Source organism: Triturus cristatus, chromosome 3_2 (genome assembly GCF_964204655.1).
Source record: "Triturus cristatus chromosome 3_2, aTriCri1.1, whole genome shotgun sequence".
Taxonomy (NCBI): Eukaryota; Metazoa; Chordata; class Amphibia; order Caudata; family Salamandridae; genus Triturus; species Triturus cristatus.
The window spans coordinates 915,999,902-916,021,616 of NC_140584.1; the positions used below are offsets into that span (position 1 = coordinate 915,999,902).

Sequence of the window (21,715 nt, forward strand, 5' to 3'; positions counted from 1 at the left end):
CTCACCATGCCATTCCAGCTAGAACCCAGACATATGCAAATCAGTCTTGACCGTGTGCCCAATAGGTACAGTCCAGCCCGAACTGCCAGGCCATGTCCTCCCTGGTCCGGAAACAAGCATCCTAGGACCAGTTTTGGGGTTTCACTCCTCATCAGCCAGGATAGCTTGACTCCAATGGCATGGAGAGCACGGGACCCACATCTGGGCATACCCGTCACACTCAGGGTGACAGATGCAAAAACATCAATTGATGGACAGAATGCAGTTATGCCCAGACGTGGGTCCCGTGCTCACTTTGTCACTGGATTCAAGCTATCCTGGCTGATGAAGAGTGTTACCCAGAAACCGGTCCCAGGATGCTTGTTTCCGGTTCAGGGAAGACCTGGCTTGGCAGTTCAGGCTTGACTGTTCCCATGAGGCACAGGGTCAAGACTGATTTGAATATGGTTGGGTCTGAACTGAGGTGGCAAAGTGAGCTGAAGAATGATGATGGATTCAGCCCAGATTTGTGACTGGGGGTGAGTGTCTGAAATGTTTGAGCACTCCGTCCATCATCTCCAGTGTATGCCCAGACGTGGGTCCATTGTTCACTAGGCCACTGGATTCAAGCTAGCCTTGCTGATGAAGGGTGTTACCCAGACTCTGGTCCCATGATGCTTGTTGTCGGTTCAGGGAAGACCTGACTTGGCAGTTCGGGCTGGACTGTTCCAATGAGGCACAGGGTCAAGACTGATTTGCATATGGCTGGGTCTGAACTGAGGTGGCGAAGTAAGCTAAAGAATGATGATGGATGCAACCCAGACCTGTGACTGGGTTTGAGTGTCTGAAAGGTTTCAGTGCTCCGTCCATCATCTCCTTGTGTTTGCTTCATAAACATATTACAGTCACACATAAGTGGAGTCCCACTACCCTAAAGGTAAGCTAAAAACAGTTGTTTTATTCCTAAAACCACAACATATTTTCACCAGTGCTGCTCCAATCGTCCAAGACCATCCAGTGATACAAGACCATTGGAACATTGGAAATGTTACTGGTGGCTGATAGCTCCTGCACAACAGGCATGAGAAAGGCTCTATTGACATACTGGGTCCAGTCAGTCAGATGATGCTTGGATCAGGGGCGGCCTTAGGCATGTGCAAGCTGTGCACCTGCACAGGGCCACCAAACCCCAGGGGCCACCACGAGGAATCGGATACAATACATATTCGTGGCGGCCCCTGGCAGGGATTTGGCGCATGAACGACTGAGGCGTGCTAAATCCAATGTGATGCACGCTGAATGGTTGTTCTTATACTCTTTTCCTTTCTAACCCAGTCTCGTCTTTGTGTGGGGTCGGCCTTGTTTCGGGCTCTTCTGGTAGGTCTTGTGCTTGTTTAGAAATTTTTTCCAGGAGAATCGAGCTTGTTTTAATAGTCCAGATCTGGCACCTCCAGAGGCTCGCATGCGCGCGCATGCGCAGTGCCCGCGAGTCCTGCAGCGAAGGGGTTACAGAAGCACCACGCATCACTGGCGGCAGGAGGGGTGGCAGCACCCGTGCCCGGCGTGCAGCGAGCAGCACCGAGACCGGCCGAGGCCATGCACCGGCGCGCCTAGAGACCCTGGGCAAGAAAGGCCGCCTTGCAGAGGATAGCATGCCAGTGTGCAACCTTTGGTGCCAGCTGTGAGGTGAGCAGCCCGAGGGTCAGGGCATGGGGAGGGGGAGTGAGGAGGTCGGCGTGTGCCACTGCAGAGTGAACCCGAGGGAAGGTGAGCCATTAGACGAGGGTGTGGGGAGCCCTGGGGAGGAGGGCAGATCAGGCGTAGGAATGTATCCCAGCCCGTGGGGGTGAGGAGCCGGGGGCGTGGGGAAGGTTGGGTGAGGATGTTATTGTAGATGGTGTGTGCTTTGGGTCTGGGTGGAGGTAAGCCATGTGAGGTGGCGAGCTGGAGGTATTCTGGTGGTCATGGGAAGGGAGGGCATGATGAATCGTGAGAGAGAGCCTCTCTCTCACGATTCATCTCTGAGAGGGCGCGGGTCGGAGAGGTGGTCACCGTGCGCCAGGGGTAGGGAGTGGTACAGATCAGCGCTCTATGTTGACGGAAGAGTGAGTCAGGAGTGCAGGGGCGGTGTTTACTTGTGGCTGAGGGGAGGCATGGTGACTTTTGGAGGTGTAACTTGGGAGGCACGGTCGTATTGGGGGGAAGAGGAGAGCAGGGTACGAGGTGTTAGACGTAATGTTAAGGATTCATTAAAATGATTACAATTACTTCTCAACAATCATGAAAACAGAGTATGAAGCTGATACTTGTGATCTAATGAGTGGATCTGCCTGCACAAATCTTTTAAAACATCGAGTGTTCGAATGTACTTGGCATTTGGTTATGTCTGTTCATATGGTGTTGAAGCAGACATGAAATGCAAGCACCTATGGATGGACGCCTGGAATAGGATGGCAGTGCCTACCCATGTTAACTCAATCGAATGCCCTTTTGCAGAGACCTTGGTAGGAGACTGGCTTCTTGATCATTTCTTTAATTACATTCCAGTGCTTGTCATGTGACTAGCAGAGAAAACTAGTTTAACTAGTCCTCAGTTTGCAATTGGTGAAGCAGCCTTCTCTGTCCATACTAGGGGCATAGTTACCATTGGTTCAGCAAGTACAGTGGTACTGAGACCCAAAACCCTCAAGGGCCCATTGAACCCTGATAATTGCTATATTTTACTTCCTGAGCAGCAGCCAAAGGGGCCATTTTCCTTGCTTATGCCACGGCCCATGGGGTCGTTGGTACGCTGTGATAGTGGTTCATACGTCTGCTTGAAAGTTGTCTCCTGACTGGATGTTCCTTGCACATAAATTTTGCTTCAGTGAACCTCTAGTGCCTTTTCATAGCCTTAGGACTCACTGTAATTAATCCTTGTTTAATAGGTGCTCTGAAAGCGAGCAGAACTGGTTGCTGGAATATGGCACTATACAAGAAACCTTAATTAAATATATTGTATTTTGTCTTTTGACAATGTGGTAAAGTGGACGAGTCTTTGGTTACCTGTAGGCTGTCTTCAGGATCAGTTAGTGACGTACTGAGACAGGTCTCTGTGTGCCATGATTTCAAGGTAGCTTACTCTCTTCCTGCTTAGGTCACTTCCCAAATAGATCATGAACTATTCTCCAGGCTCTACTGTTCTCAGTGGACTGAGAAAACAGACCTTGTATGCCAAGTCACATGATCTACCCTATAGTTTTATAACACTCTTCAAATAAACCTTCCATATGTGGCTAGTCCTCATAATGTGTCATACATGTAGTGGGAAGGGTAATTACTATCAATCAGTCAGGGTTTGTAAAGCTCAGCTGCTTCACACATAAGGGTCTCAAGGCGGTGTGGGATTCATGCTGCTGGATCATGCTGCTTGTTGGTTGAACAGCGAGGTCTTGTGGTCCTTCCTGAACTGCTGGAGCGATGGTGAGGCTCTGAGGTGCAGGGGGAGGGTTTTCAGGTCTTCACTGCCATGTGGGAGAAGTAGCGGCCTCCACTGTTTTATCGGCGGCTGCATTGGGTGGCTGCTAGGGAGATGGTTCTGGAACATATTTTCCTGGTAGGTTGGTGGAAATTCACTCGTTCATTAAGGTATGCTGGTCCTTCATTGTGTAGTCCAGGGAAGACATGGCTTGGCAGTTCGGGCTGGACTGTTCCCATGAGGCACAGGGTCAAGGCTGATTTGCATATGGCCATGTCTGAACTGGGGTGGTGTGGTGAGCCAAAAACGATGGATTTTGGCCCAGATCTCTGTACTGGGGTGAATGTATGACATTGTTCTGCATTCTGTCCATCAACTGTTGTTTTTGCAAGAAAATAAAAATGACACATGAAAATCTTTCAGCAGCCGCCACTGCTGATTGTCTTCTTTTTTTCCCTACCCACTGCTAGCCTCGCCCGCTGCATTGCAAGCAAAATGAAGAGAATTCGAGTACACAAATCTGGTTATTCGAAACGAAAGAGAAAGGTGGCTCAGCAGGCTTTCGTAGTGTCACAGGAAGGAGCAATCCTGAACTTTATCACCCAAGGGAAACCTAAAGATGGAGAATCCTCTGGCCAGAGTACTGCTGATGCACTCGGTAAAACAGGCGCTGACGACCATAAAGAAGAACAAAACAATGATGATATCCATGAGCAGAATGATACTCATGAGCAGACCAATGAAAATGAACAAGGTGACTCTGAAATTGATACAAACATGCAGCAATTACCAACTCAGGATGAGGATTATTACAAAAGACCCTCAGACAGAGAAACTGAAACATCATTCATCGGTCCATCAACATCTGGCATTCTGAAGGAGGTTCAGAGTTTACAGACGGATGATGCTGGTATTGAAAAGGAAGCCAAAGAGCAAGACCATGTTACAGACCCGTGTTCTGAATATGATTTATGTGATTGGAGGGATCCTGCTTTGTGGCCGAACTCTCTTACGGACGCGCAACGTGTTTTTCTTGTTGAAAGGGGTCCCTCCAGAGACCCAGATTCTAAAACAAAGTATCCAAGTGATGAGCACTCAAAAAGTAAACGTCGTTTTTCTGTTACCATGTTACTGGTCATCTAACGCCTTTTCTGGACGTTTTATTAAAACACCTTCCTGAGCTCCGCCCCGCCCGGACCCCCTCTTCCGGGGCCCCCTACCTGCGCTCCCTGCACAGGGCCACCATGAGCCTAGAGCCGCCCCTGCTTGGATGGATGTCTGAGACTGCTTCTGAGCCTAGGCAGTTTGGTCTTCACAGACCTAGCCTATAACCTATAAAAATAACCTGGTATTTGTAAAGCGCAAACTAATCACCAATAAGGATCTCAAGGTGCTTGTGGCCGTCGGGGAGATTAAGTGAGCTAATGCCCAGAGTCACATGATGCCGAGCTGATCTGCCTATGGCGCTGGGTACTGAGCCATGAGCCCGGCGCTCCGGAGTCAGCCGCCCTGGTTGCTGCGCCACACCTTTCCCCTCCTTGCCAGATGTAAGGGTGTCCCCTTCCAATAGCTATGGTGCCACTGACACAGAAAGTGTCTAGCAGCTCATGCCCTCCATAAGGAACCAGAAGGAGTACAAAGTTGTCGAGGCAAAAAAATCTGGTGAGGTGGACCCGGAGTGGTTGGGTGACTTGATGACAGTGAAGATTCACGAGGTTCCAATGTGGATTGAAGTTGAAGCCAGACACCCAAGTTTTCCAAAAAGGAAAAGCAGGTAGGTGAAGGAGAAGATGCTGGGATGCCAGGAGGAAGGTTAGAGAAGAACTGAGCCCAATACTGGAGAAAACACCCAGACTGTGACAGGAACAAAGAACTTGACAAATCCACTACTTGAAGCATGGCGATGCAAAGAGTAGTAAGGTTCCCCCTTTATATAGGCCAGAGACATGAAGTTGTCCTAGAACATGTTGTTCTTCCATAAAGGCTTAAGAAAGGCCTATAGGATAAAATGGTGTCAGCCATCTTGAATTGGGAACATACATACCCTTCCCAGAATACCTCACCGTCTGATTCTGGGAAGGAGAAGACAAGGAATGGGGCCATGGCAAGCGTCGCTTGCTCTATAGATAAGAGCGCTGCAGCACAGGCCTGACCAGCGTACCAGCCACTACAAGGTAAGTTTATTTGGGGAACAGGGCAGCCCACTGGCAAACGGAGCAGAGCATCCCGTCTGCCTGGGGCCAAATCCATAGAGGATGGCGGGCGGGATGGCAGCCATCGCAGCAGTACAACAGATCCTAGTCACGGAGGCAAATTCGATTGTAAATGTACTTTTATGATAAAATGGACCTTTTCATATTTTTTATGCCTCTCAGAAATTCAGAGAAGTATTCCTGGTACACACATGTGCATTCTGAGTGCAGATGCTTCTGCCAAAGTGTTGAAAAATCTGCACTTGTAAATCTCACTCAAGGGGTGGGAAGTGTCCTGCAAGTATTCCCATGGTCTCCTATTTTCGCAGTTCTCCACAGAGGTACAGTCTGTGCGAAAACACGCCCCCTGTGCATACACAATAGTGAGGATTTTTTATTTCAAGAGTAGAAAACCCTTCTCCTATACTCCCACCCAATGTGGGGGTGGTCAGTCTGTCCCGCTATCCACCTTGAAGGGGGAGTTAATCCAGACTTTTGCTGGAGTAATCTTCAACCATTTCCATGATGGAAAGGGGATGGACAAGAGTTTGGGACTGCCCTATAACAAACATGTTTACAGGGAGGTCACAAACTTTCAAGGCAAGCCACACCCGTTTCCCACCCCTTGAGTAGGATTTACAAATGCAGCACTAGTGGGTAAGAAATCCACACACAATCATATATACGCCTGCCAGGAATCCCTGTATGAATTCCTGTCAGGTAAAATGTTTTTAAATCGGGTGCAAACATATTATAGCAGAATTGATATTTGTGAATATGGACCTACATCTTTAACCATAATACATCATGGCAAATCATTGAATAGAGGAAAGGGCTGCCAGAATGCTTATGTTATTAATTTAGGTGATCACTCATTTATGTGCATGATGTTTAGGTAGGCAGTGTAGCAGATTGTATTGCAATGCAATCAACTCAACTGGGCAAATAACATAAGGAAACCAATTTGAGGTACATATTCACATCTCAATTTCAATATATCTGTAAGAAACATTAGTTAGTTATATATTCCTTACCTTAGAATTACCCCCAGGCGTCAGACGGGATCCGCAAAGTTTTTTTTCAGCAGTACCCTTGCGAGGGAGGTGGTGTCGGTAGGCTCCGCGTCCGTTGTCGCCGAAATGACATCGCAGCAGCTACTTAGATGCCACCCTCGCGCGCTGACGTCAGTTCTATACACGACTTAATGCACCAGAAACGCAGAGCCACGCAAGACACTGACCACTGGTGCACAAAACTAGGGCCCTAAAAGGATGTCCTTAACCCGAGACACGCGTTGCGGGTCCGTCACCAACATCATACGATGACATGACCTGCAGGCCTTGAAACCGAGCATCCCTTGTGCACCTTTTCGGAGCCGGAGACTCGAAAAAAGAAGTCAACAAAAGTCGAGAAAAAGTTAGTCAAAAAATGACTGAGGTACCGCTCTTCCCGTGATCTGTGCTGGCTGGCAGAGAAAAAGAAAGAACTGACGTCAATGCGCTAGGGCGGCGTCTAAGTAGCTGCCGCAACGTCATCTCGACGACCATGACGCCAACGATGGATGCGGAGCCGACTGAAGTCACCTTCCGACGCACAGGGGTACTGCTGACGAAAAGACCTTCTGGATCCAGTCTGATGCCTGTGGGTAATTCTAAGGTAAGGAAACTACACCTAACGTGTTTCTTTCAGATTATGATAATTTGCTGTTGGTTTACTTTTATAGCCCCTACATTTGTCTGTTAAAACATATGTGACCTACCTTGGCTGATCTCAGTGCCATTTACTGGGTTTCTACTTTCTGCTCCGATATCTCCCTCACCTCTTCTATTCTTCATTTCATCACCCATACCATCCTTCGTATTGGTATCCCTGAGATGGGAAATATTAAACTTGAATTATCATCAACTAATATGATAAGCAGTGATCAGGAAGATCAAAAATTTAAATGCAATTCCTAGAATACAACAGCTGCTGCAGGTAATTCCAGTGTTCAAGAACTAGATCTTCAGACGTTTGTATCTTAAATTCTGTATTTCTTCATCATAGCAAGGAATACAAAGAAGATGTGTGCCTGATTATGCATGATTTTAATATTGTTTCTGTATATGTTGGGAGTGGACCAGTACAATAATAATGGGTGTTTAACCCTAATATTAAAGTTTAAATATATCGACCTGCACTTATATCAACTCTACATTATCAACTAAAAACAAATCATCAAGGTAAGTAGATGTAGAGTGACAAATAGTAAGTCTGCACTTCCTAAATCATGCTTACCTTCACAATATGGTAGTTGTCGATATAGTGGAGTTAATGTAAGTTCAAGTCGATATTCTTGACCTCGATATTGTGACATACACCCATTGGTTATTTGGGTATAATTACAGAAAGGGAAATATAATATACAGAAGGTCTTACAGATAAATAAATGAGTACAAATTAGTAAGAAGTTTACAAAATAAATTTTTTAACACTAATGGCTAAGATATCCAGTGATCTGCAAATGACGAGCATCCATACCATAAAGGATTGCTCAGACTTTCCGCCTTCCATTCTTCCCTAGTTGCTAAACTGTGTAGTTGATTTTATTGGGTAGTAGGAATTGCTATTATTTAAAAAAAACTAAGAAACGATTGAAGTATGGTTTGACGTTCTACATGAAAACTATTTATCATTGATTTTTAATAATTTGAACATACCTTCCTCAAACATATAAACTGTACATAATATTTTGTTTATGTCTGACAAGTACATGCCATCTGCATTTTAAACCAAGATGCGCTATAGGCATGTTTACAGGAAGTCCTGAATTAGGATTTGCATGGAGAAATCCATTTGCTCAGTGAATATTTTCAAATCACTAAAAAGGTAAAAATTAGGCCATAGTTATACAGGGAGGAGGATGGGAGCATCTGATTCTACAGCACTACATGGGACAAACATATGCTTGCAGGGTAAATAGCATTTTCAGTTTGAGGCATGTGTGGCTGTAGATAGAGACACATGTTACGGATAGACTGTAAAGCAGTCCTCCTCAAAAGCTGTGGCTAGCCTGTGGGAGTTGCAGTTGTGAAAGTGTGTGGTGTAGATCAGGTAGGTGCTCTGCATATATCAGCTGCTGAGATGTTCCCCATGAAGGCCAAGAAGCTGCTTTCTTTGAAGAAGTGTGCACTCTAGGAGGAGAGGGTAGAATTATTTTGTCTTTAGCATTACATATCTGAATGAATTTACCCATCTACCTGGCAATTCCTGACTTGGTTATAGCCTTTCCTTTATGGGGTTCAGAGAAAACATCAAAAAGTTGTTGTGTCTTTCAAAATGTTTTTGTCCTCTCAGTGTAATACATGAGGACTTGTTTAACATCCAAAGTATGGAGAGCCCATTCCACAACTGAATCAGGTTGTGGGAATAAACATGGAGGTCAACTGAATAACTAAGATGGAACTGAGACACTAATTTAGGGAGGAATTTGGGGTTGATGCTAAGGACAACACTGTCCCTATGTATTTGGAAGAAGGGTTCTTCCAGGATTAATGCTTGAAGTTCACAGATATGCCAGAGTGAGGTAATAGCAACTAGAAATACCATCTTCCAAGAGAGGTACTAAAGGGGGCAAGTGTGAAGGGGCTCAAATGGTGGCCCCATAAGTGATGTGAGTACAAGGGTGAGATTCCAGGATGGTGCCGGCGGAACCCGGGGAGGAATCCCTCTTTTGAGGCCTTCCATGAAGGCTTTAATGGCTGGTATCCTGAAGAGAGAGATATGTTGTCTACTTTGAAGATAGGCAGCTACTGCTGCTAGATGTAACTGTATGAAGGTAATGGCTAATCCAAAAAGTTGTAAGTAAAGCAAGTAACAAATAATGTTTTGTACAATGGTTTTAAATGGGCCAGTTTGTTTTGAGTGACAGTAGCAGTCAAATCTCTTCCATTTGGCCACGTAGCAGACACAAGAGTGGTAGGTCTGTGGGCTTCCTGTAGAATGCTCATGCACTCTGGTGGAAGCTTAAGGTACTCAAATTCTATGACCTTAGGAGCCAGATCGCAAGGTTGATGGACATGGGATTTAGGTGCCTGATTTCTCCATGGTTCTGCGCGAGAAGGTCTGGCCTGTTGGGGAGCCTCTCATGCGGAGCCAGAGAGAGTTCAAGATGAGTTGTGAACCATGGCCGGCGAGCTCATGTGGGAGCTACCAGAATAAGCATAAGGGATATCTGCCAAAGCCTCCGACTCACAAAGTGGAAGAATAGGGAGAGAAGGAAAAGCACAGTTCAGCCATAGTGCATTGCCGCTGGACTGTGGGTGTGGGAACCTAGAGGTGAATTTGGGGCTTTTGGTGTCTTCTGCTGTTGTGAAGGAACCCCCAACTGTGAAAATAACATAGAAGGACTTGCAGGTGGAGTTCCCACCCGTGAACTTGTTGCCGCATCGGGTAGAGGAGGTTGGCAAAGTTGTAGTCCATCATCGGAAGGTACTCAGCTAACAAATACATTTTGTGGTCTAGAGCCCAACACCAAAATGTGTAGGATATTTGAGACATCTGTGGAAAGCGTGCCCCCGTGTTTTTGAAGGTAGTATATGGCTGTCATATTGTCCGTCTGGACAAGGACAACATTGCCTATTAAGTGAGGTAGGAAGGACTTCAATGCTAGGTGAACGGCTAGAAGCTCCAGGTAGCTGATGTGAAGACCATTGTATTTGGTCCCCCACTGGCACTGTTCAGTCAGATCCTGTAAGGGTGCACTCCACCATGTGAGGGAGACATTTGTTCTACCAATCGTCTGCGTAACAGGGTCAAAGAAAGGCCGCCCTCGCAACAGGTTGTAGGTGTTCCATCACTGCAGAGAGTGATGAGTGCGGCGGTCGATCAACACTAGATTGTCCCAACAACCTTCTACCTGAGACCACTTTTGCAACAAACATTCCTGCAATGGACGCATGTAAAGCCTCGCATGAGGTACTATAACAATGTATGAGAACATCATGCCTAAAAGGGGCATGAGTGTCCTGACTGTGAGTTGTTGACCTGGTTGGAATAAGTGAATCAGTGCCTGACAAGACTGAATTCCGGCAGATATTTGGATAGGCTAAACCTATTCTGTGTTGAGAATAGCCCCTAGATAAGGCTGAATCTGTAGGGCTTGTGGGTAAGATTAGGTGGCGTTGATGGAAAACCATAAGTAATGAAGCAGATCTATTGTGACCTGTATGTGCTTAAGGCATTGCTGATGGGTGGCAGGTTTGATAAGCCAATTGTCCAGACATGAAAAAATACGGACACCCTGCCTGCAGAGGTGTGCAGCAACCACTGCAGGGCACTTGATGAACCCTGAGGTGCAGTGGAGACCCCAACGCGGAGAACTTTGAAATGGTAGTGTCTTCCACCGACCACAATTCTGAGATATCGGTGGTGAGCCGGATGTATTGGGATGTGGAAATAGGCATCTTTTAGGTCTAGTGCAGCCATAAAGTCATCTTGCTGTAGAAGCGGGATGACATCCTAAAGGGTTACTATGTGAAAATGCTCTGATAGGATGTATTTATTTAGGGGCCTGACGTCCAGATTGGGCCTGAGGGATCTGTCTTTTTAGGGTATTAGGAAGTATAGTGAGTATACCCCTGCACCTTGCTGGTGGCTGGGAACAGGTTCTTTAGCTCCTTTGAGGAGGAGGGCTCTGACTTCTGAGTAGTGTATGATGTTCCGGTGATAGTCTGTGTTTGTGAGATGGAATCGTGGGAGGTATTGAAGACGAGAGCTCCAGACAATAGCAATGTTGGATAATATCCAACAACCAGTGGTCTGATGTGATGGTTTGCCATGTGGGAAAGAAACTTTGTAGATGTACCCAACAGATGTGGTCAATGGGAAGAAGATGCAAGTCAGGGTTTAGGGGCAGGTGTAGCTCCTTTCTGAAAACTACAGTTGCCTCTGGAATTGTTGCCACTAAAGGACTCTCTAAAATAACCCATAGGAGAAGATTGCTGGCCCTGGGTGTGCTGGTAAGACGTGGAGGGTTCAGAGGAGATGTCTTTGAACCTCCCCTGTAAGGGGTGCGGTGAAAGGAGTTACGGGTAGCGGGCGTTTGCAGTGCCCCCATTGCTTTTGCTGTTTCTGTATCCTTTTTTATCTTTTCCAAACCTTGGTCCACTTGTGGGCCAAACAGATGCTCCCCATCAAAAGGCATGTTCAGGAAGTTCTCCTGAACTTCAGGCGTGAAGCCGGATATACGTAGCTGTGAGTGTCTAAGTAGCAGAATGCTACTATTTACCTCTCTAACAGCAGTGCCTAGGGTGCAGCGAATGGATGTATTGGAAATGAGCTTGCCGTCAGAGACTATATCATGGACACATTTTTATGCTCCTCAGGAAGGTAATGGACGTGCTCCTCCATCTCTTCCCAATGGGCACGGTCGTATCTTGCAAAAATACCCATGCAATGCACCACTGGTTTACAACAATGTATATTAAAATCCCCCATTATTACTATTTCGTATGGAGAATCTCTCTCCTGTGCAATATCCTCTAAAAAGCTTTCAAGAGCCGTTAGGTGTTCACTCTCATGGTCCCTACAAAATGAATTATAAAAGTTTACAATCACCAAAGTAACACTGCCTGGAAATATTAATTCTACTTCTAATAGACGTGGAGAGGGGCTCCCTTAGTGGTGCATGATCATTTTAAAGAAATTAGGGTAAGCAAGCCGCCCTTTGCTCTTCTTACAGTTGATGGGGACGCAGGTTTAGGAAATGAGGCAAAAACCATCCATTACAAAAGAGTCAGAAGTGTCCCAGGTTTCTTGAAGTGCAATGATGTGACCAGCCTTGATTACCGATAGCCATTGCTCATCGTTTTTTTTTGTCATCAGACCTGCAATGTTCCATGTCATGAAGGTACAGACCAGAGGATCAATCACTTTGTCACCGGAAAGTGGGTACAAACTAATCGATTGTGTTCTTAGAATGGGACTTATACTATCCGCTATCTCAGAAGGGGTTGGCTGTCAATCCACACTATCCAAATCTCTAAATGGTGCAAATCTATTTGTAAGGGGAATTAATAAGTTCCTAGTAGTGCCCACTTCTTGTGTTTGCGAAGTCCTCCCTTTGGGCCGAATAGATCTACTTCCCTCAAACCTAGGGTATAGTGGTCCTTCTCGATAGAAGAAGGAAAGTGGAAGAGCCCGTATTCCCGAGGATATCTCAATTCTCATCTGCCCCTGTAACATGGCTCTTACGTATGCATGGTGGGTTACATTTACCACAATGCAATTCCCACTCCTGTCTTTCCTTGTGGCTCTCCCTACCCAACCAACTCTTCTGGCGATGATAATATGGGGGGCAAAGGATCGACCATGTGATTGTGATTTGTCCAGCCAGTGTACTACCTTGTGTATTAAGTCCATTGTTGTCTCTTTGGAGTTCTCCTGTAAGGGAGGAACACCTACGAGGGCAGTCGCAAGCGGGGCTGACTCAGGAGGCAGGTGTAGGACTTCAGTTCTAGGTCTCACAAGGCTATTGGATTTAGGAAGTTTTGGGCCACTGGGCTCATTCCCTTTAATAAGTCGGGTTCCCTCAGGTGCTACCCCCAGTAAATCGCGCAAGGCTAAGTCTGGGGAAATTTCTTGGGTCATGCCCACTCCGGGAAGAACAGTCGTTCCTTGTGAGACTATACTACCTGGGTTTTGCATACTATCACTCCCTAATTGCTGTGACACTTTGTGTGCCCTTTGGATACTATTATTAGGTGGCAACCCCTTATTGTGTAAATGGCTATTGCTATCCTTCATCTCAGCCGCTGACGGAGGAATCTGTCCACTCGGTACTATACCCATGAGGACCTGGGTACTGGCAATAGGACGTTCATAGGCCTGAAGCAGTAGTGATTCTAGTTTATCCAGCCTGACAATAATAGGGCTTGGTTGCAACTTTACAAATTCTACTTTTAAAAGGGAGGCTACTTGCAATTTAATAGATAGGACTACTTGCTTTTTTTGCTGGTGGCTGTTTTTCACCTCTTTACTTTTTTACTGGTCGCTCAAATAAGGAGGGGCCTTCTTCTTGGTTACCAACAGCCTCATCTGTTAAGTGGGTGACGACCAATGGCGGCGGAACAGGTTCACTTTGCACAGTGTTGGGTGAGGTACTCATTGGTACCGGACTCAAGGGCAAGCTATTCAATTCCAACTAAAGTCTCTGTTCAGTTATGGCAATTTCATTGGACAAAACGTTTGCAGCCCTGGTCAGAAATGAATCAAGATTTGTCACTGCTGCACCCCCACAGGAGCCTTTCATGGGCTGCTTCCTCTTAGACATGTCTCCCTGGCAGACAACAACTGATTGCTTCAAATGATTACAACAAAAGCTTGGCAACTATACCCAAGTAAAGATCCCCATAAATCAAACCCGGCTGATTAATGGCGTTCAGTATAACACTCAGTTACGGGCTATATATTAAGTGTGATGAGACAGTATACCAGCATTCACTTAGTCAAGGTTGCCAATAAAGATAAACATTCAATTATTGGTTACCAGAATACTAAGAGTACAAGAGTACAGTTCGGCAGGTTCACTAAACAAACCGTGTAATATCCTACACCCCGCCGAGTTTTTCCCTCACAGTCACAGTCTGAGACTCACTTAATCAGGGTCCTGGCAAGTTTCTGTGAAGGGAGTTCAACGTTCAGTACTACAGACCCATGGATCAATGGAATGGGGGGTGGCCCAGACTTGCCTCTTCCTGGCAATGACGGGCCTGCACTTGCGTGTCCTGTGCCGTGGAGGGAGAGGCAGCGCTTTATGCACGTGTTGACATCCAGTGCCTCCACCTCGTTAGAGGCAGCAGGTTGCGGCGCTGTGCACCCTGGACTTTGCAGTCCTCCATCAGGGTAACGCCGGTGAATACTGGGGCCGAGTGTGGGAGAGAACAAGCTGGCACGATCCCTGGGACTACGGTCCCACCAGGGAGATTCTAAAGTCACTTAATTATGGCCCCAAGCAGCAGTAAACTGGTTGCAAGAACAAAACTACGCTCATAAGTTCTATATGGGCATGCATCTCATATTTGGGAAAACATACCCCCTATGTAGCGCCTTCGATCCCCATTGGTTCCGTGGGTGCCCCCACTGGATTTCCGCCTGTGGGTTTACCCTCAGCACGAGTTGGGGTCCTGGATCCGCAACAGCTCCAGATGCAACACCGCAACTATCCTCAGAGCCAGTTCCAGCGACGTTGTTCCCCATCATCATAACTGACTCCGATACGGAGCCAAACCAATGTGGTATGATGCAGGATATGGCGCTAGAACTTGTAAGATAAGGAATTTGTGGCTGGATGTCTCTATCAGATCAGTGATTTTCCTTCAATAATTAAAAATCGCTGATGTAGATATTGTACCAAAAGGCTGTTCGACTCCTCCACGCCAAATCTACTGAAGGTTCCTAGATGGGTGGACAGAGCTTCTCTGTTGCAACTGCAAAGATCTGGAATGCTCTGCCATTCTCTTTACATTTAGAATCGTCTACTTTTGAGAGCAGACCCCATCTTAAAAGCTTGCCTGTTTTGCCAAGCCTTTTCGTGTTAGATACTTATTCGGTGCCAATGCAGGGACTCTCACTCATTACCTCCTTGATCGTCTTCCTCAAAACAGTCTTTGTATATAAGATGGAATCTCTGTGCTGTAGAACCTATTCCCTAGCTGACCAAAACAGTTCTCCCAATATGGCCACCATTACCCAACAACAACTAAAAGGGAGGAACTTCTACCCACACTTCCTGTTTTTTTCATTATATGAAGCCAGTCCCTTACTGGAGCACAGGCGGTGAGATTACGTTTTTTATTCTTCACTGTATTTAATAATGATGTTAATTTTCCTTGAGATTGGCTGTAGCATTCTCCTTTGTTCTAGGTTTGGTCACTATCACCTAGCAGGCAGGACTGAGTTTTAACAGCTAACCGCTTGAACAAGACCTGCCTTACCAGTTTTTCCATTTTATGTTTAAATCTTTTATTAAAGGTTTTCAACAAAGAACCAATAGCGACAAGCCAACACTCTTTCCCGGCCTATGCAGGAGCCGCCGCAGCTGAGGTCTCCCCCAACCATAGGTGGATGGGAAACTGAAGCAACACTTTCAGGCCCCTACAATCGCTATCAGTTCCGCCCCCCCCCCCCCCCCCCCCCCGGAACCCCCAGTTTTTCTATTTTAGAGATTTTAAGACATACCTACTGAGCAAGAACCTCTGAGCTCAGCATGGTAGATGGTTTTCTTTCTTACCAAGTGCCACTCTATTGGTCGCTAATGGAGTTGTTCACATTCGTTTTGTTCATATGGGGGCTCTTGCTGGATTAGTGGTAAGATCTGTGTTACTTAAAAACCGGCTGAAACAGGAAGTTGCAGTTAGTTTTCAATTTTAAGCCTGCTAGTCCCAGGAGGAGACGCGTTTTTTGATTGTGACAGTATTGGAGGTGTGGTTCTCCCTGTGGATGGCACATTCCTTTGGAGACCTGGAGGTGACTTTGGGTAAAGTGGCCAGACTATCCGCTTATACCCACAGCCAACAATGGCCACTGCAGCACATGATTGAGAATGTAGGGGAAGCAACTTTTAAGGCAAGAAAGTGGCAAGAATACAAGATACAGAAAATCCAAGCATGGATCCAGATGATGAGCATAAAAGAGAATGGTTTATTAAGGTTCCTGAACTTGCAGATATACTATAAAATCTGCACAAGAACATCAGTTTGCCAACACCTGTCCCTGCTGATGAAGATGATTTCTTCACACAATGCCAAAAGCCTGAGTCTATTCCATCACATTGGGCTATCTGTGGAGTGATTTTGCATGAGTGGAAGGAGGCGGATAAAACCACTTTCTCTAGGATTTTGTCCAGGCACTATCAGGTGGATAAATTTGCCAATGACATCCTGGCAGTCATCAAGGTGGATAACTTCATGGCTTTCCTCATAGGTTACCATATTACCTGAGGATGCCTTATTGCGGGATCCCATTGATAAATAGGTGGAGACTGCTATAAATAGATATTATGCTACCCCCTACTTCTCCGTAAGGGCAAACCTATATACCTATATACCATCTATACTGTGCAATCTCTCCTCAAAGATCCCCAGCGGATCGGATGAACAAAGAGGTAGACTGTTCAGCAAGACCTGGACTTCGAATAATGACGATTACCAGTAAGTAACCAGGTCATTAGCACTTAGAGCCATTGTGTGGTAGCACACTTTTTAAATGATTGATACATAACATGAAGCACATTATCGAACGGGTAGTGAGCTACATGGTGGGGGAGTGCTTGGTCGGAAGGGTGTTGTACTTGCGCTGGATGTTGTTTGAAAATGTTTTGATCCCCCCGTGCCAATGGACAAAGCCTGGATACCCTCATGGGAGATAAGCCATGCTATATAAATCTACAAACTTTAACTTACCGGAATGGTGCCTTTAGAGTTTCTTAGGTAGCAGTGGATAGTAGTGTAACAGAGTAAAGATGATAGAAGTAGAGTGCACTCCAGTTACAGTGTCTGGCTGTTATAGGTTACTCTGCAGGTACCATGTCAGGATTATAGTGATTGCCAAAAGACTGTTAATTCACCTTCTATGCAGGACACAGCAATTAGAACATCCACTCTGTAAATGTTGTGAGTTTGTAAGTGGGAGGACAGAGATTTGCCTTGATCCTCTGTATTACGGTCATACCTTGAGTTAGTTGTTGTTCTCAAAGAATTTCTAATAATTCAGTGGCCAATTTGAAACTGATGAGGGAGTAAAAACTGAATTGTTGTGCCGTATTAAAGGCTACAAGGATGTAAGCTGTAGGTGTCAGATTTATTTGTTTATTGGTGTCTGTCCTCACTATTGAGTGGCTTATTTTACGTGGATAGATGATTGTTGGAGAGGAGCAACACCTAGATGTAACTATTAAACCATCCAGGAATATTAGAACCGTCATATACATGAGGTAGTCGCGGGATATGTTTTTTCCCTAGCACTATGGTGCATGTCACGCACTCATAGGTGTACAGACACTTACTGATATATCTATATGTCTTTCTTCATCTAGGGCTACCCATACTTTTGGCAGGTATTTCTTTTTTCTCTTGTTTGGTATGTTCAGCACACGGATGTGGACAGTTTCTCTTTTATACATGTGCATTTTCACTTTATAAACAAATCAAATCAAATCAGGTGTCTGTTAAGCGCGACTACTCACCCGTAAGTGTCTCAAGGCGCTTGGGGGGGTGTGGGGGTTCGCAGGTTCGAGTCCATCATGGAGGGGGTCTGTCGAAGAGTCAGGTTTTGAGGTTTCTTGCGAAGATGGGGAGCGATGTTATCTGTCTGAAGTGGAGCGGAAGATCGTTCCAGGCTCTGACCGCGCGGAAGGAGAAGGAGCGGCCTCCCGATTAGGTCTTTCTGGTGCGGGGGACGACGGCGTAGGAGAACTGGGCTGGTCGTAGGGTCCTTTGGGGTGTGTGGAATTTGAGTCAGCTATTCAGGTATGCTGGTCCGGTGTCGTGAAGGGCCTTGTGAGCGTGGGTTAGCATCTTGAAGGTGACTCTAGCTTTGATGGGGAGCCAGTGGAGTGTGCGCAGGTGCTGGGAGATGTGGCAGTGTCTTGGCAGGTTGAGGACCAGTCTTGCGGCCGAGACGGAGTTGATCTGGCGGTCCATTTTGAGCTCTGAGTCCAGGATGATTCCCAGGTCGCGTGCGTGGGGTTGGACGGGCTTCCGAGGGCGGGGGGCCACCAGGTGTCGTTACAGGCGTCTGGGTTTGGGCCCATGATGAGTACTTCCGTTTTGTTGGTGTTTAGTTGGAGGCAGCTGTTTTTCATCCATTTGGCGACGGCTTCCATGCCTTCTCAAAAGTTGTGTCTGGCGGTGTTGGGTTCGTTGGATAGGGAGAGGATGAGTTGGGTGTTGTCTGCGTATGACACAGTGTTGAGTCCGTAGGTTCTAACGATGGGGGCCCATATAGACGTTGAAGAGCGTAGGGCTGAGGAAGGACCCCTGGGGGACTCCGCAGGTGGTAGGTGTAGGGTCTGAGAGGAAAGGGGGGAGTCTGACACGCTGCATTCTGCCAGAGAGGAAGAGCGGATCCAGTCGAGGGCCTTGTCTTGGATCCCTGTGTCATGGAGTCTGTGTATTAGGGTGCGGTGAGAGACTGTGTCGAACGCCGCTGAGAGGTCGAGGAGGATGAGGGCTGCTGTTTCTCCTTTGTCCAGTAAGGTACGGATGTCGTCTGTTGCGGCGAGAAGGGTGGTTTCCGTACTGTGATTTTTTCTGAAGCCGGATTGGGAGGAGTCGAGGATGTTGTGCTCTTCGATGAATGTGGCAAGTTGGCTGTTGATGGCTTTCTTGACAACTTTCGCTGGGAACTGGAGCAGGGAGATGGGTTGGTAGTTTTTGAGGTCGGTGGGTTCCGCCGAGGGTTTCTTCAGGAGACGGTTGATCTCAGCGTGTTTCCAGGGAACGAGGCGGTTGCCAGGGAGCGGTTGATGGTGTGGCAGAGCATGGGTGCGATGGTGTCGGCGGCTCTGTTGAAAATGTGGTGACGGCAGGAGTCCGTGGGGGCCCCCGAGTAAATTGACTTCATCGTCTTCAGTTTGTCTTGGTGAGGGCTGTCCAGTTGTCGATCGATGGCTTCAGGGTTTCGGGGGTGGTTGGTGAGGGTTCAGTGTGTTGGTTGACTTTGTCGAAGTTGTGGTAAATGCTCTTGATTTTGTGGGGTAAAAATGTGCTGAGTTTGTAGCAGAGGTCTTGTGAGGGAGGGATGTCGGTGGAGTCCCTGTTCGGTTGGGCGAACTCCTTGAAGATGTTGAAGAGTTCTTTGCTGTTGTGTGCATGAGTGGAGATTCTGTCTTCAATCGCTTTTTTCCTCGTATTTCTGATGAGTTGGTGGTGGGCGTTGGTGGCGGTTCTGAAGTTGTTGTGGGCTTCTGTGGATTTGGTGTTCCTCCAGGCCTTTTCGAGGCGGCGGCAAGTACGTCTGGACTCTCAAAGTTCGGTGGTGAACCATCTAGCTTTCTTGGCGTGGGTGTTGTTGTTTTTCTTGAGGCGGGCTATGGTGTTGGCGCTGTCGGAGATCCATCTGTGCATGGTTCGGGCTGCGGTGTTGGCGTCGTCGTTTTCCACGATGGTTGGGGTGGAGTTGCTGAGTGATGAGGTTAGCTGGTCGTCGGTGATTCTGGTCCAGTTTCTTCGTAGGAGCAGGTGCTGGTGTCTGTGGATGGTGGGTGTTCTGAAGGTGAAGTGGATGCATCGATGGTCAGTCCATGGGAGTTCGGTGGTGTGGCTGAAGGTGATGGAGTTTCCTGTTGTGAAGAGGGGGTTGAGGGTGTGTCCTGCTGAGTGCGTGGGTTCAGTCATGATATGGCGGAGTCCAATGTTGTGGAGGTTGTCCAGGAGGGATGTCGTACTGGGGTCCAGTTGGTTGTCGAGGTGGAAGTTGAGGTCTCCCAGTAGGGTGTAGTTGGTGGACGCGATGGCATGCGGGGAGATGATGTCCGTGATGGAGTTGGCGAAAAGTCCAGGGGGTCAGTAGATGAGGGTTCCTCGGAGGGTGGAGGTAGGGCTGGCCAGTATCTTGAAGTGAAGGTGTTCCATCAGGTCTGTGTGCTCGTCAGGCAGTGTGCTCAGGCGAAGGGTGGATTTGTGGACAATGGCGATTCCTTCTCCTGGGAGGGTGGGGTGGTCCTTCCTGGAGATCTTGTATCCTTGGGGAATGGCAATGGCGATGTCCAGTCCCGAGGTGGTGTTGGTCCAGGTTTCGGTAAAGAATGCTATGTCCGGGGTAGTGCTGTCGATGAGGTCCCAGATTTCAGTGGCGTGTTTGTGGAGGGATCGGACATTGAGGAGGATGCACTGCAGGGTCTTCGGTTCGGTTGTGTTGTTGCGGGCGGATTGCGCTGGGTCATTGGTCTTGGCGGTGCTACAGGTGTGCCGGCTGCGGTGACAGCTGAAGGGTCGTTGGGTGTCGGCTGGTGATGCTAGCTTGCAGTTGTTGTTGTGGCCTGGGTTGAGAGCGTGGAGTGCTGCTGGGTCGTAGCGTTGGCGGTGCAGAGATCCAGGGTTCCTGGCGCTGGTCGCAGACGGGCGCATACAGGCTTGCCTTTGACGCCCCGGCCGCGCAGCGGCAGTGAAGTGGCCGCCATTAAGTAGGGGTCAGGGAGGGCTGGACAGCTGGGAGGCGGGAGCTGGATTGGGCCGGTCGCACTGGTCGTGCTGGGGGGGAGGGGCCACGGGGGCAGCAGCGACAGGGAAAAACGGGCTGAAAAAGGCAAATGGAAAAAGGCAAAAAGAGAGAAAAGTGCAAATAAGGCAGCAAAAGTGCAAGAAAGAGTGGCAGAAAGACACAGAGGACACAGGAGAGTGAAAGGGGGAGATTGAGATGAGGGTAAAAAACAGTTGAAAAACAGAGGAAAGATACAGAAGGAGAGTGAAGGAGGGAGCTTGAAATGAGGGGAAAGCGACAGAAAAAGTGCAAGAAAGAGTGGAAGAAAGACACGGAGGATGCAGGAGAGTGAAAGGGGGAGATCGAGATGAGGGTAAAAAACGAGTGAAAAACGGAGGAAAGACACAGAAGGAGAGTGAAGGGGGGAGCTTGGAATGTGTGGAAAACGACAGAAAATGGAGGAATGACCCAGAAGGAGAGTGAAGGGGGGAGATAGAAGTGAGAGAAAAAACGAGTGAAAAACGGAGGAAAGACACAGTAGGAGAGTGAAGGAGGGAGTTTGAATTGAGGGGAAAACGACAGAAAATGGAGGAAATACCCAGAACGAGAGTGAAGGGGGGAGATAGAAGTGAGGGAAAAAACAAGTGAAAAAGGAAAGAAAAAGCGGAGCAAGAGAATGGAGACAGAGGTCCACTGGACCACCAGGGATGAGGCGCAGGTGAAACCTGTGGGTGGAGGAGGGCCTCAAACACCAACACTCGAGAGTGCAGGGCTTTGGGGGAAGGCCTCACTTAATGGTGGAGCTGCGAGGGAGGGAGAGCAATTTCACTGACAATGAGTCAGTGGTCTTGCTCCTATTGGGGCAATAGTTCCTTTGTAATTCTATTGAACAATAAGGGTATGTATT

General features: G+C 47.4%; 1 protein-coding gene across 1 annotated transcript in view; it reads right to left on the reverse strand.

Annotated features, from left to right (window-relative positions):
* TEX14 (testis expressed 14, intercellular bridge forming factor) overlaps nucleotides 1-21,715 on the reverse strand; it is a 1,549,829-nt gene that overhangs the window by 71,371 nt on the left and 1,456,743 nt on the right. Inside the window, exon 29 of the mRNA XM_085647123.1 lies at nucleotides 7,388-7,497. Within this exon, the coding sequence (XP_085503249.1) occupies nucleotides 7,388-7,497 (110 nt within the window). The remainder of the gene's footprint in view (nucleotides 1-7,387; nucleotides 7,498-21,715) is intronic.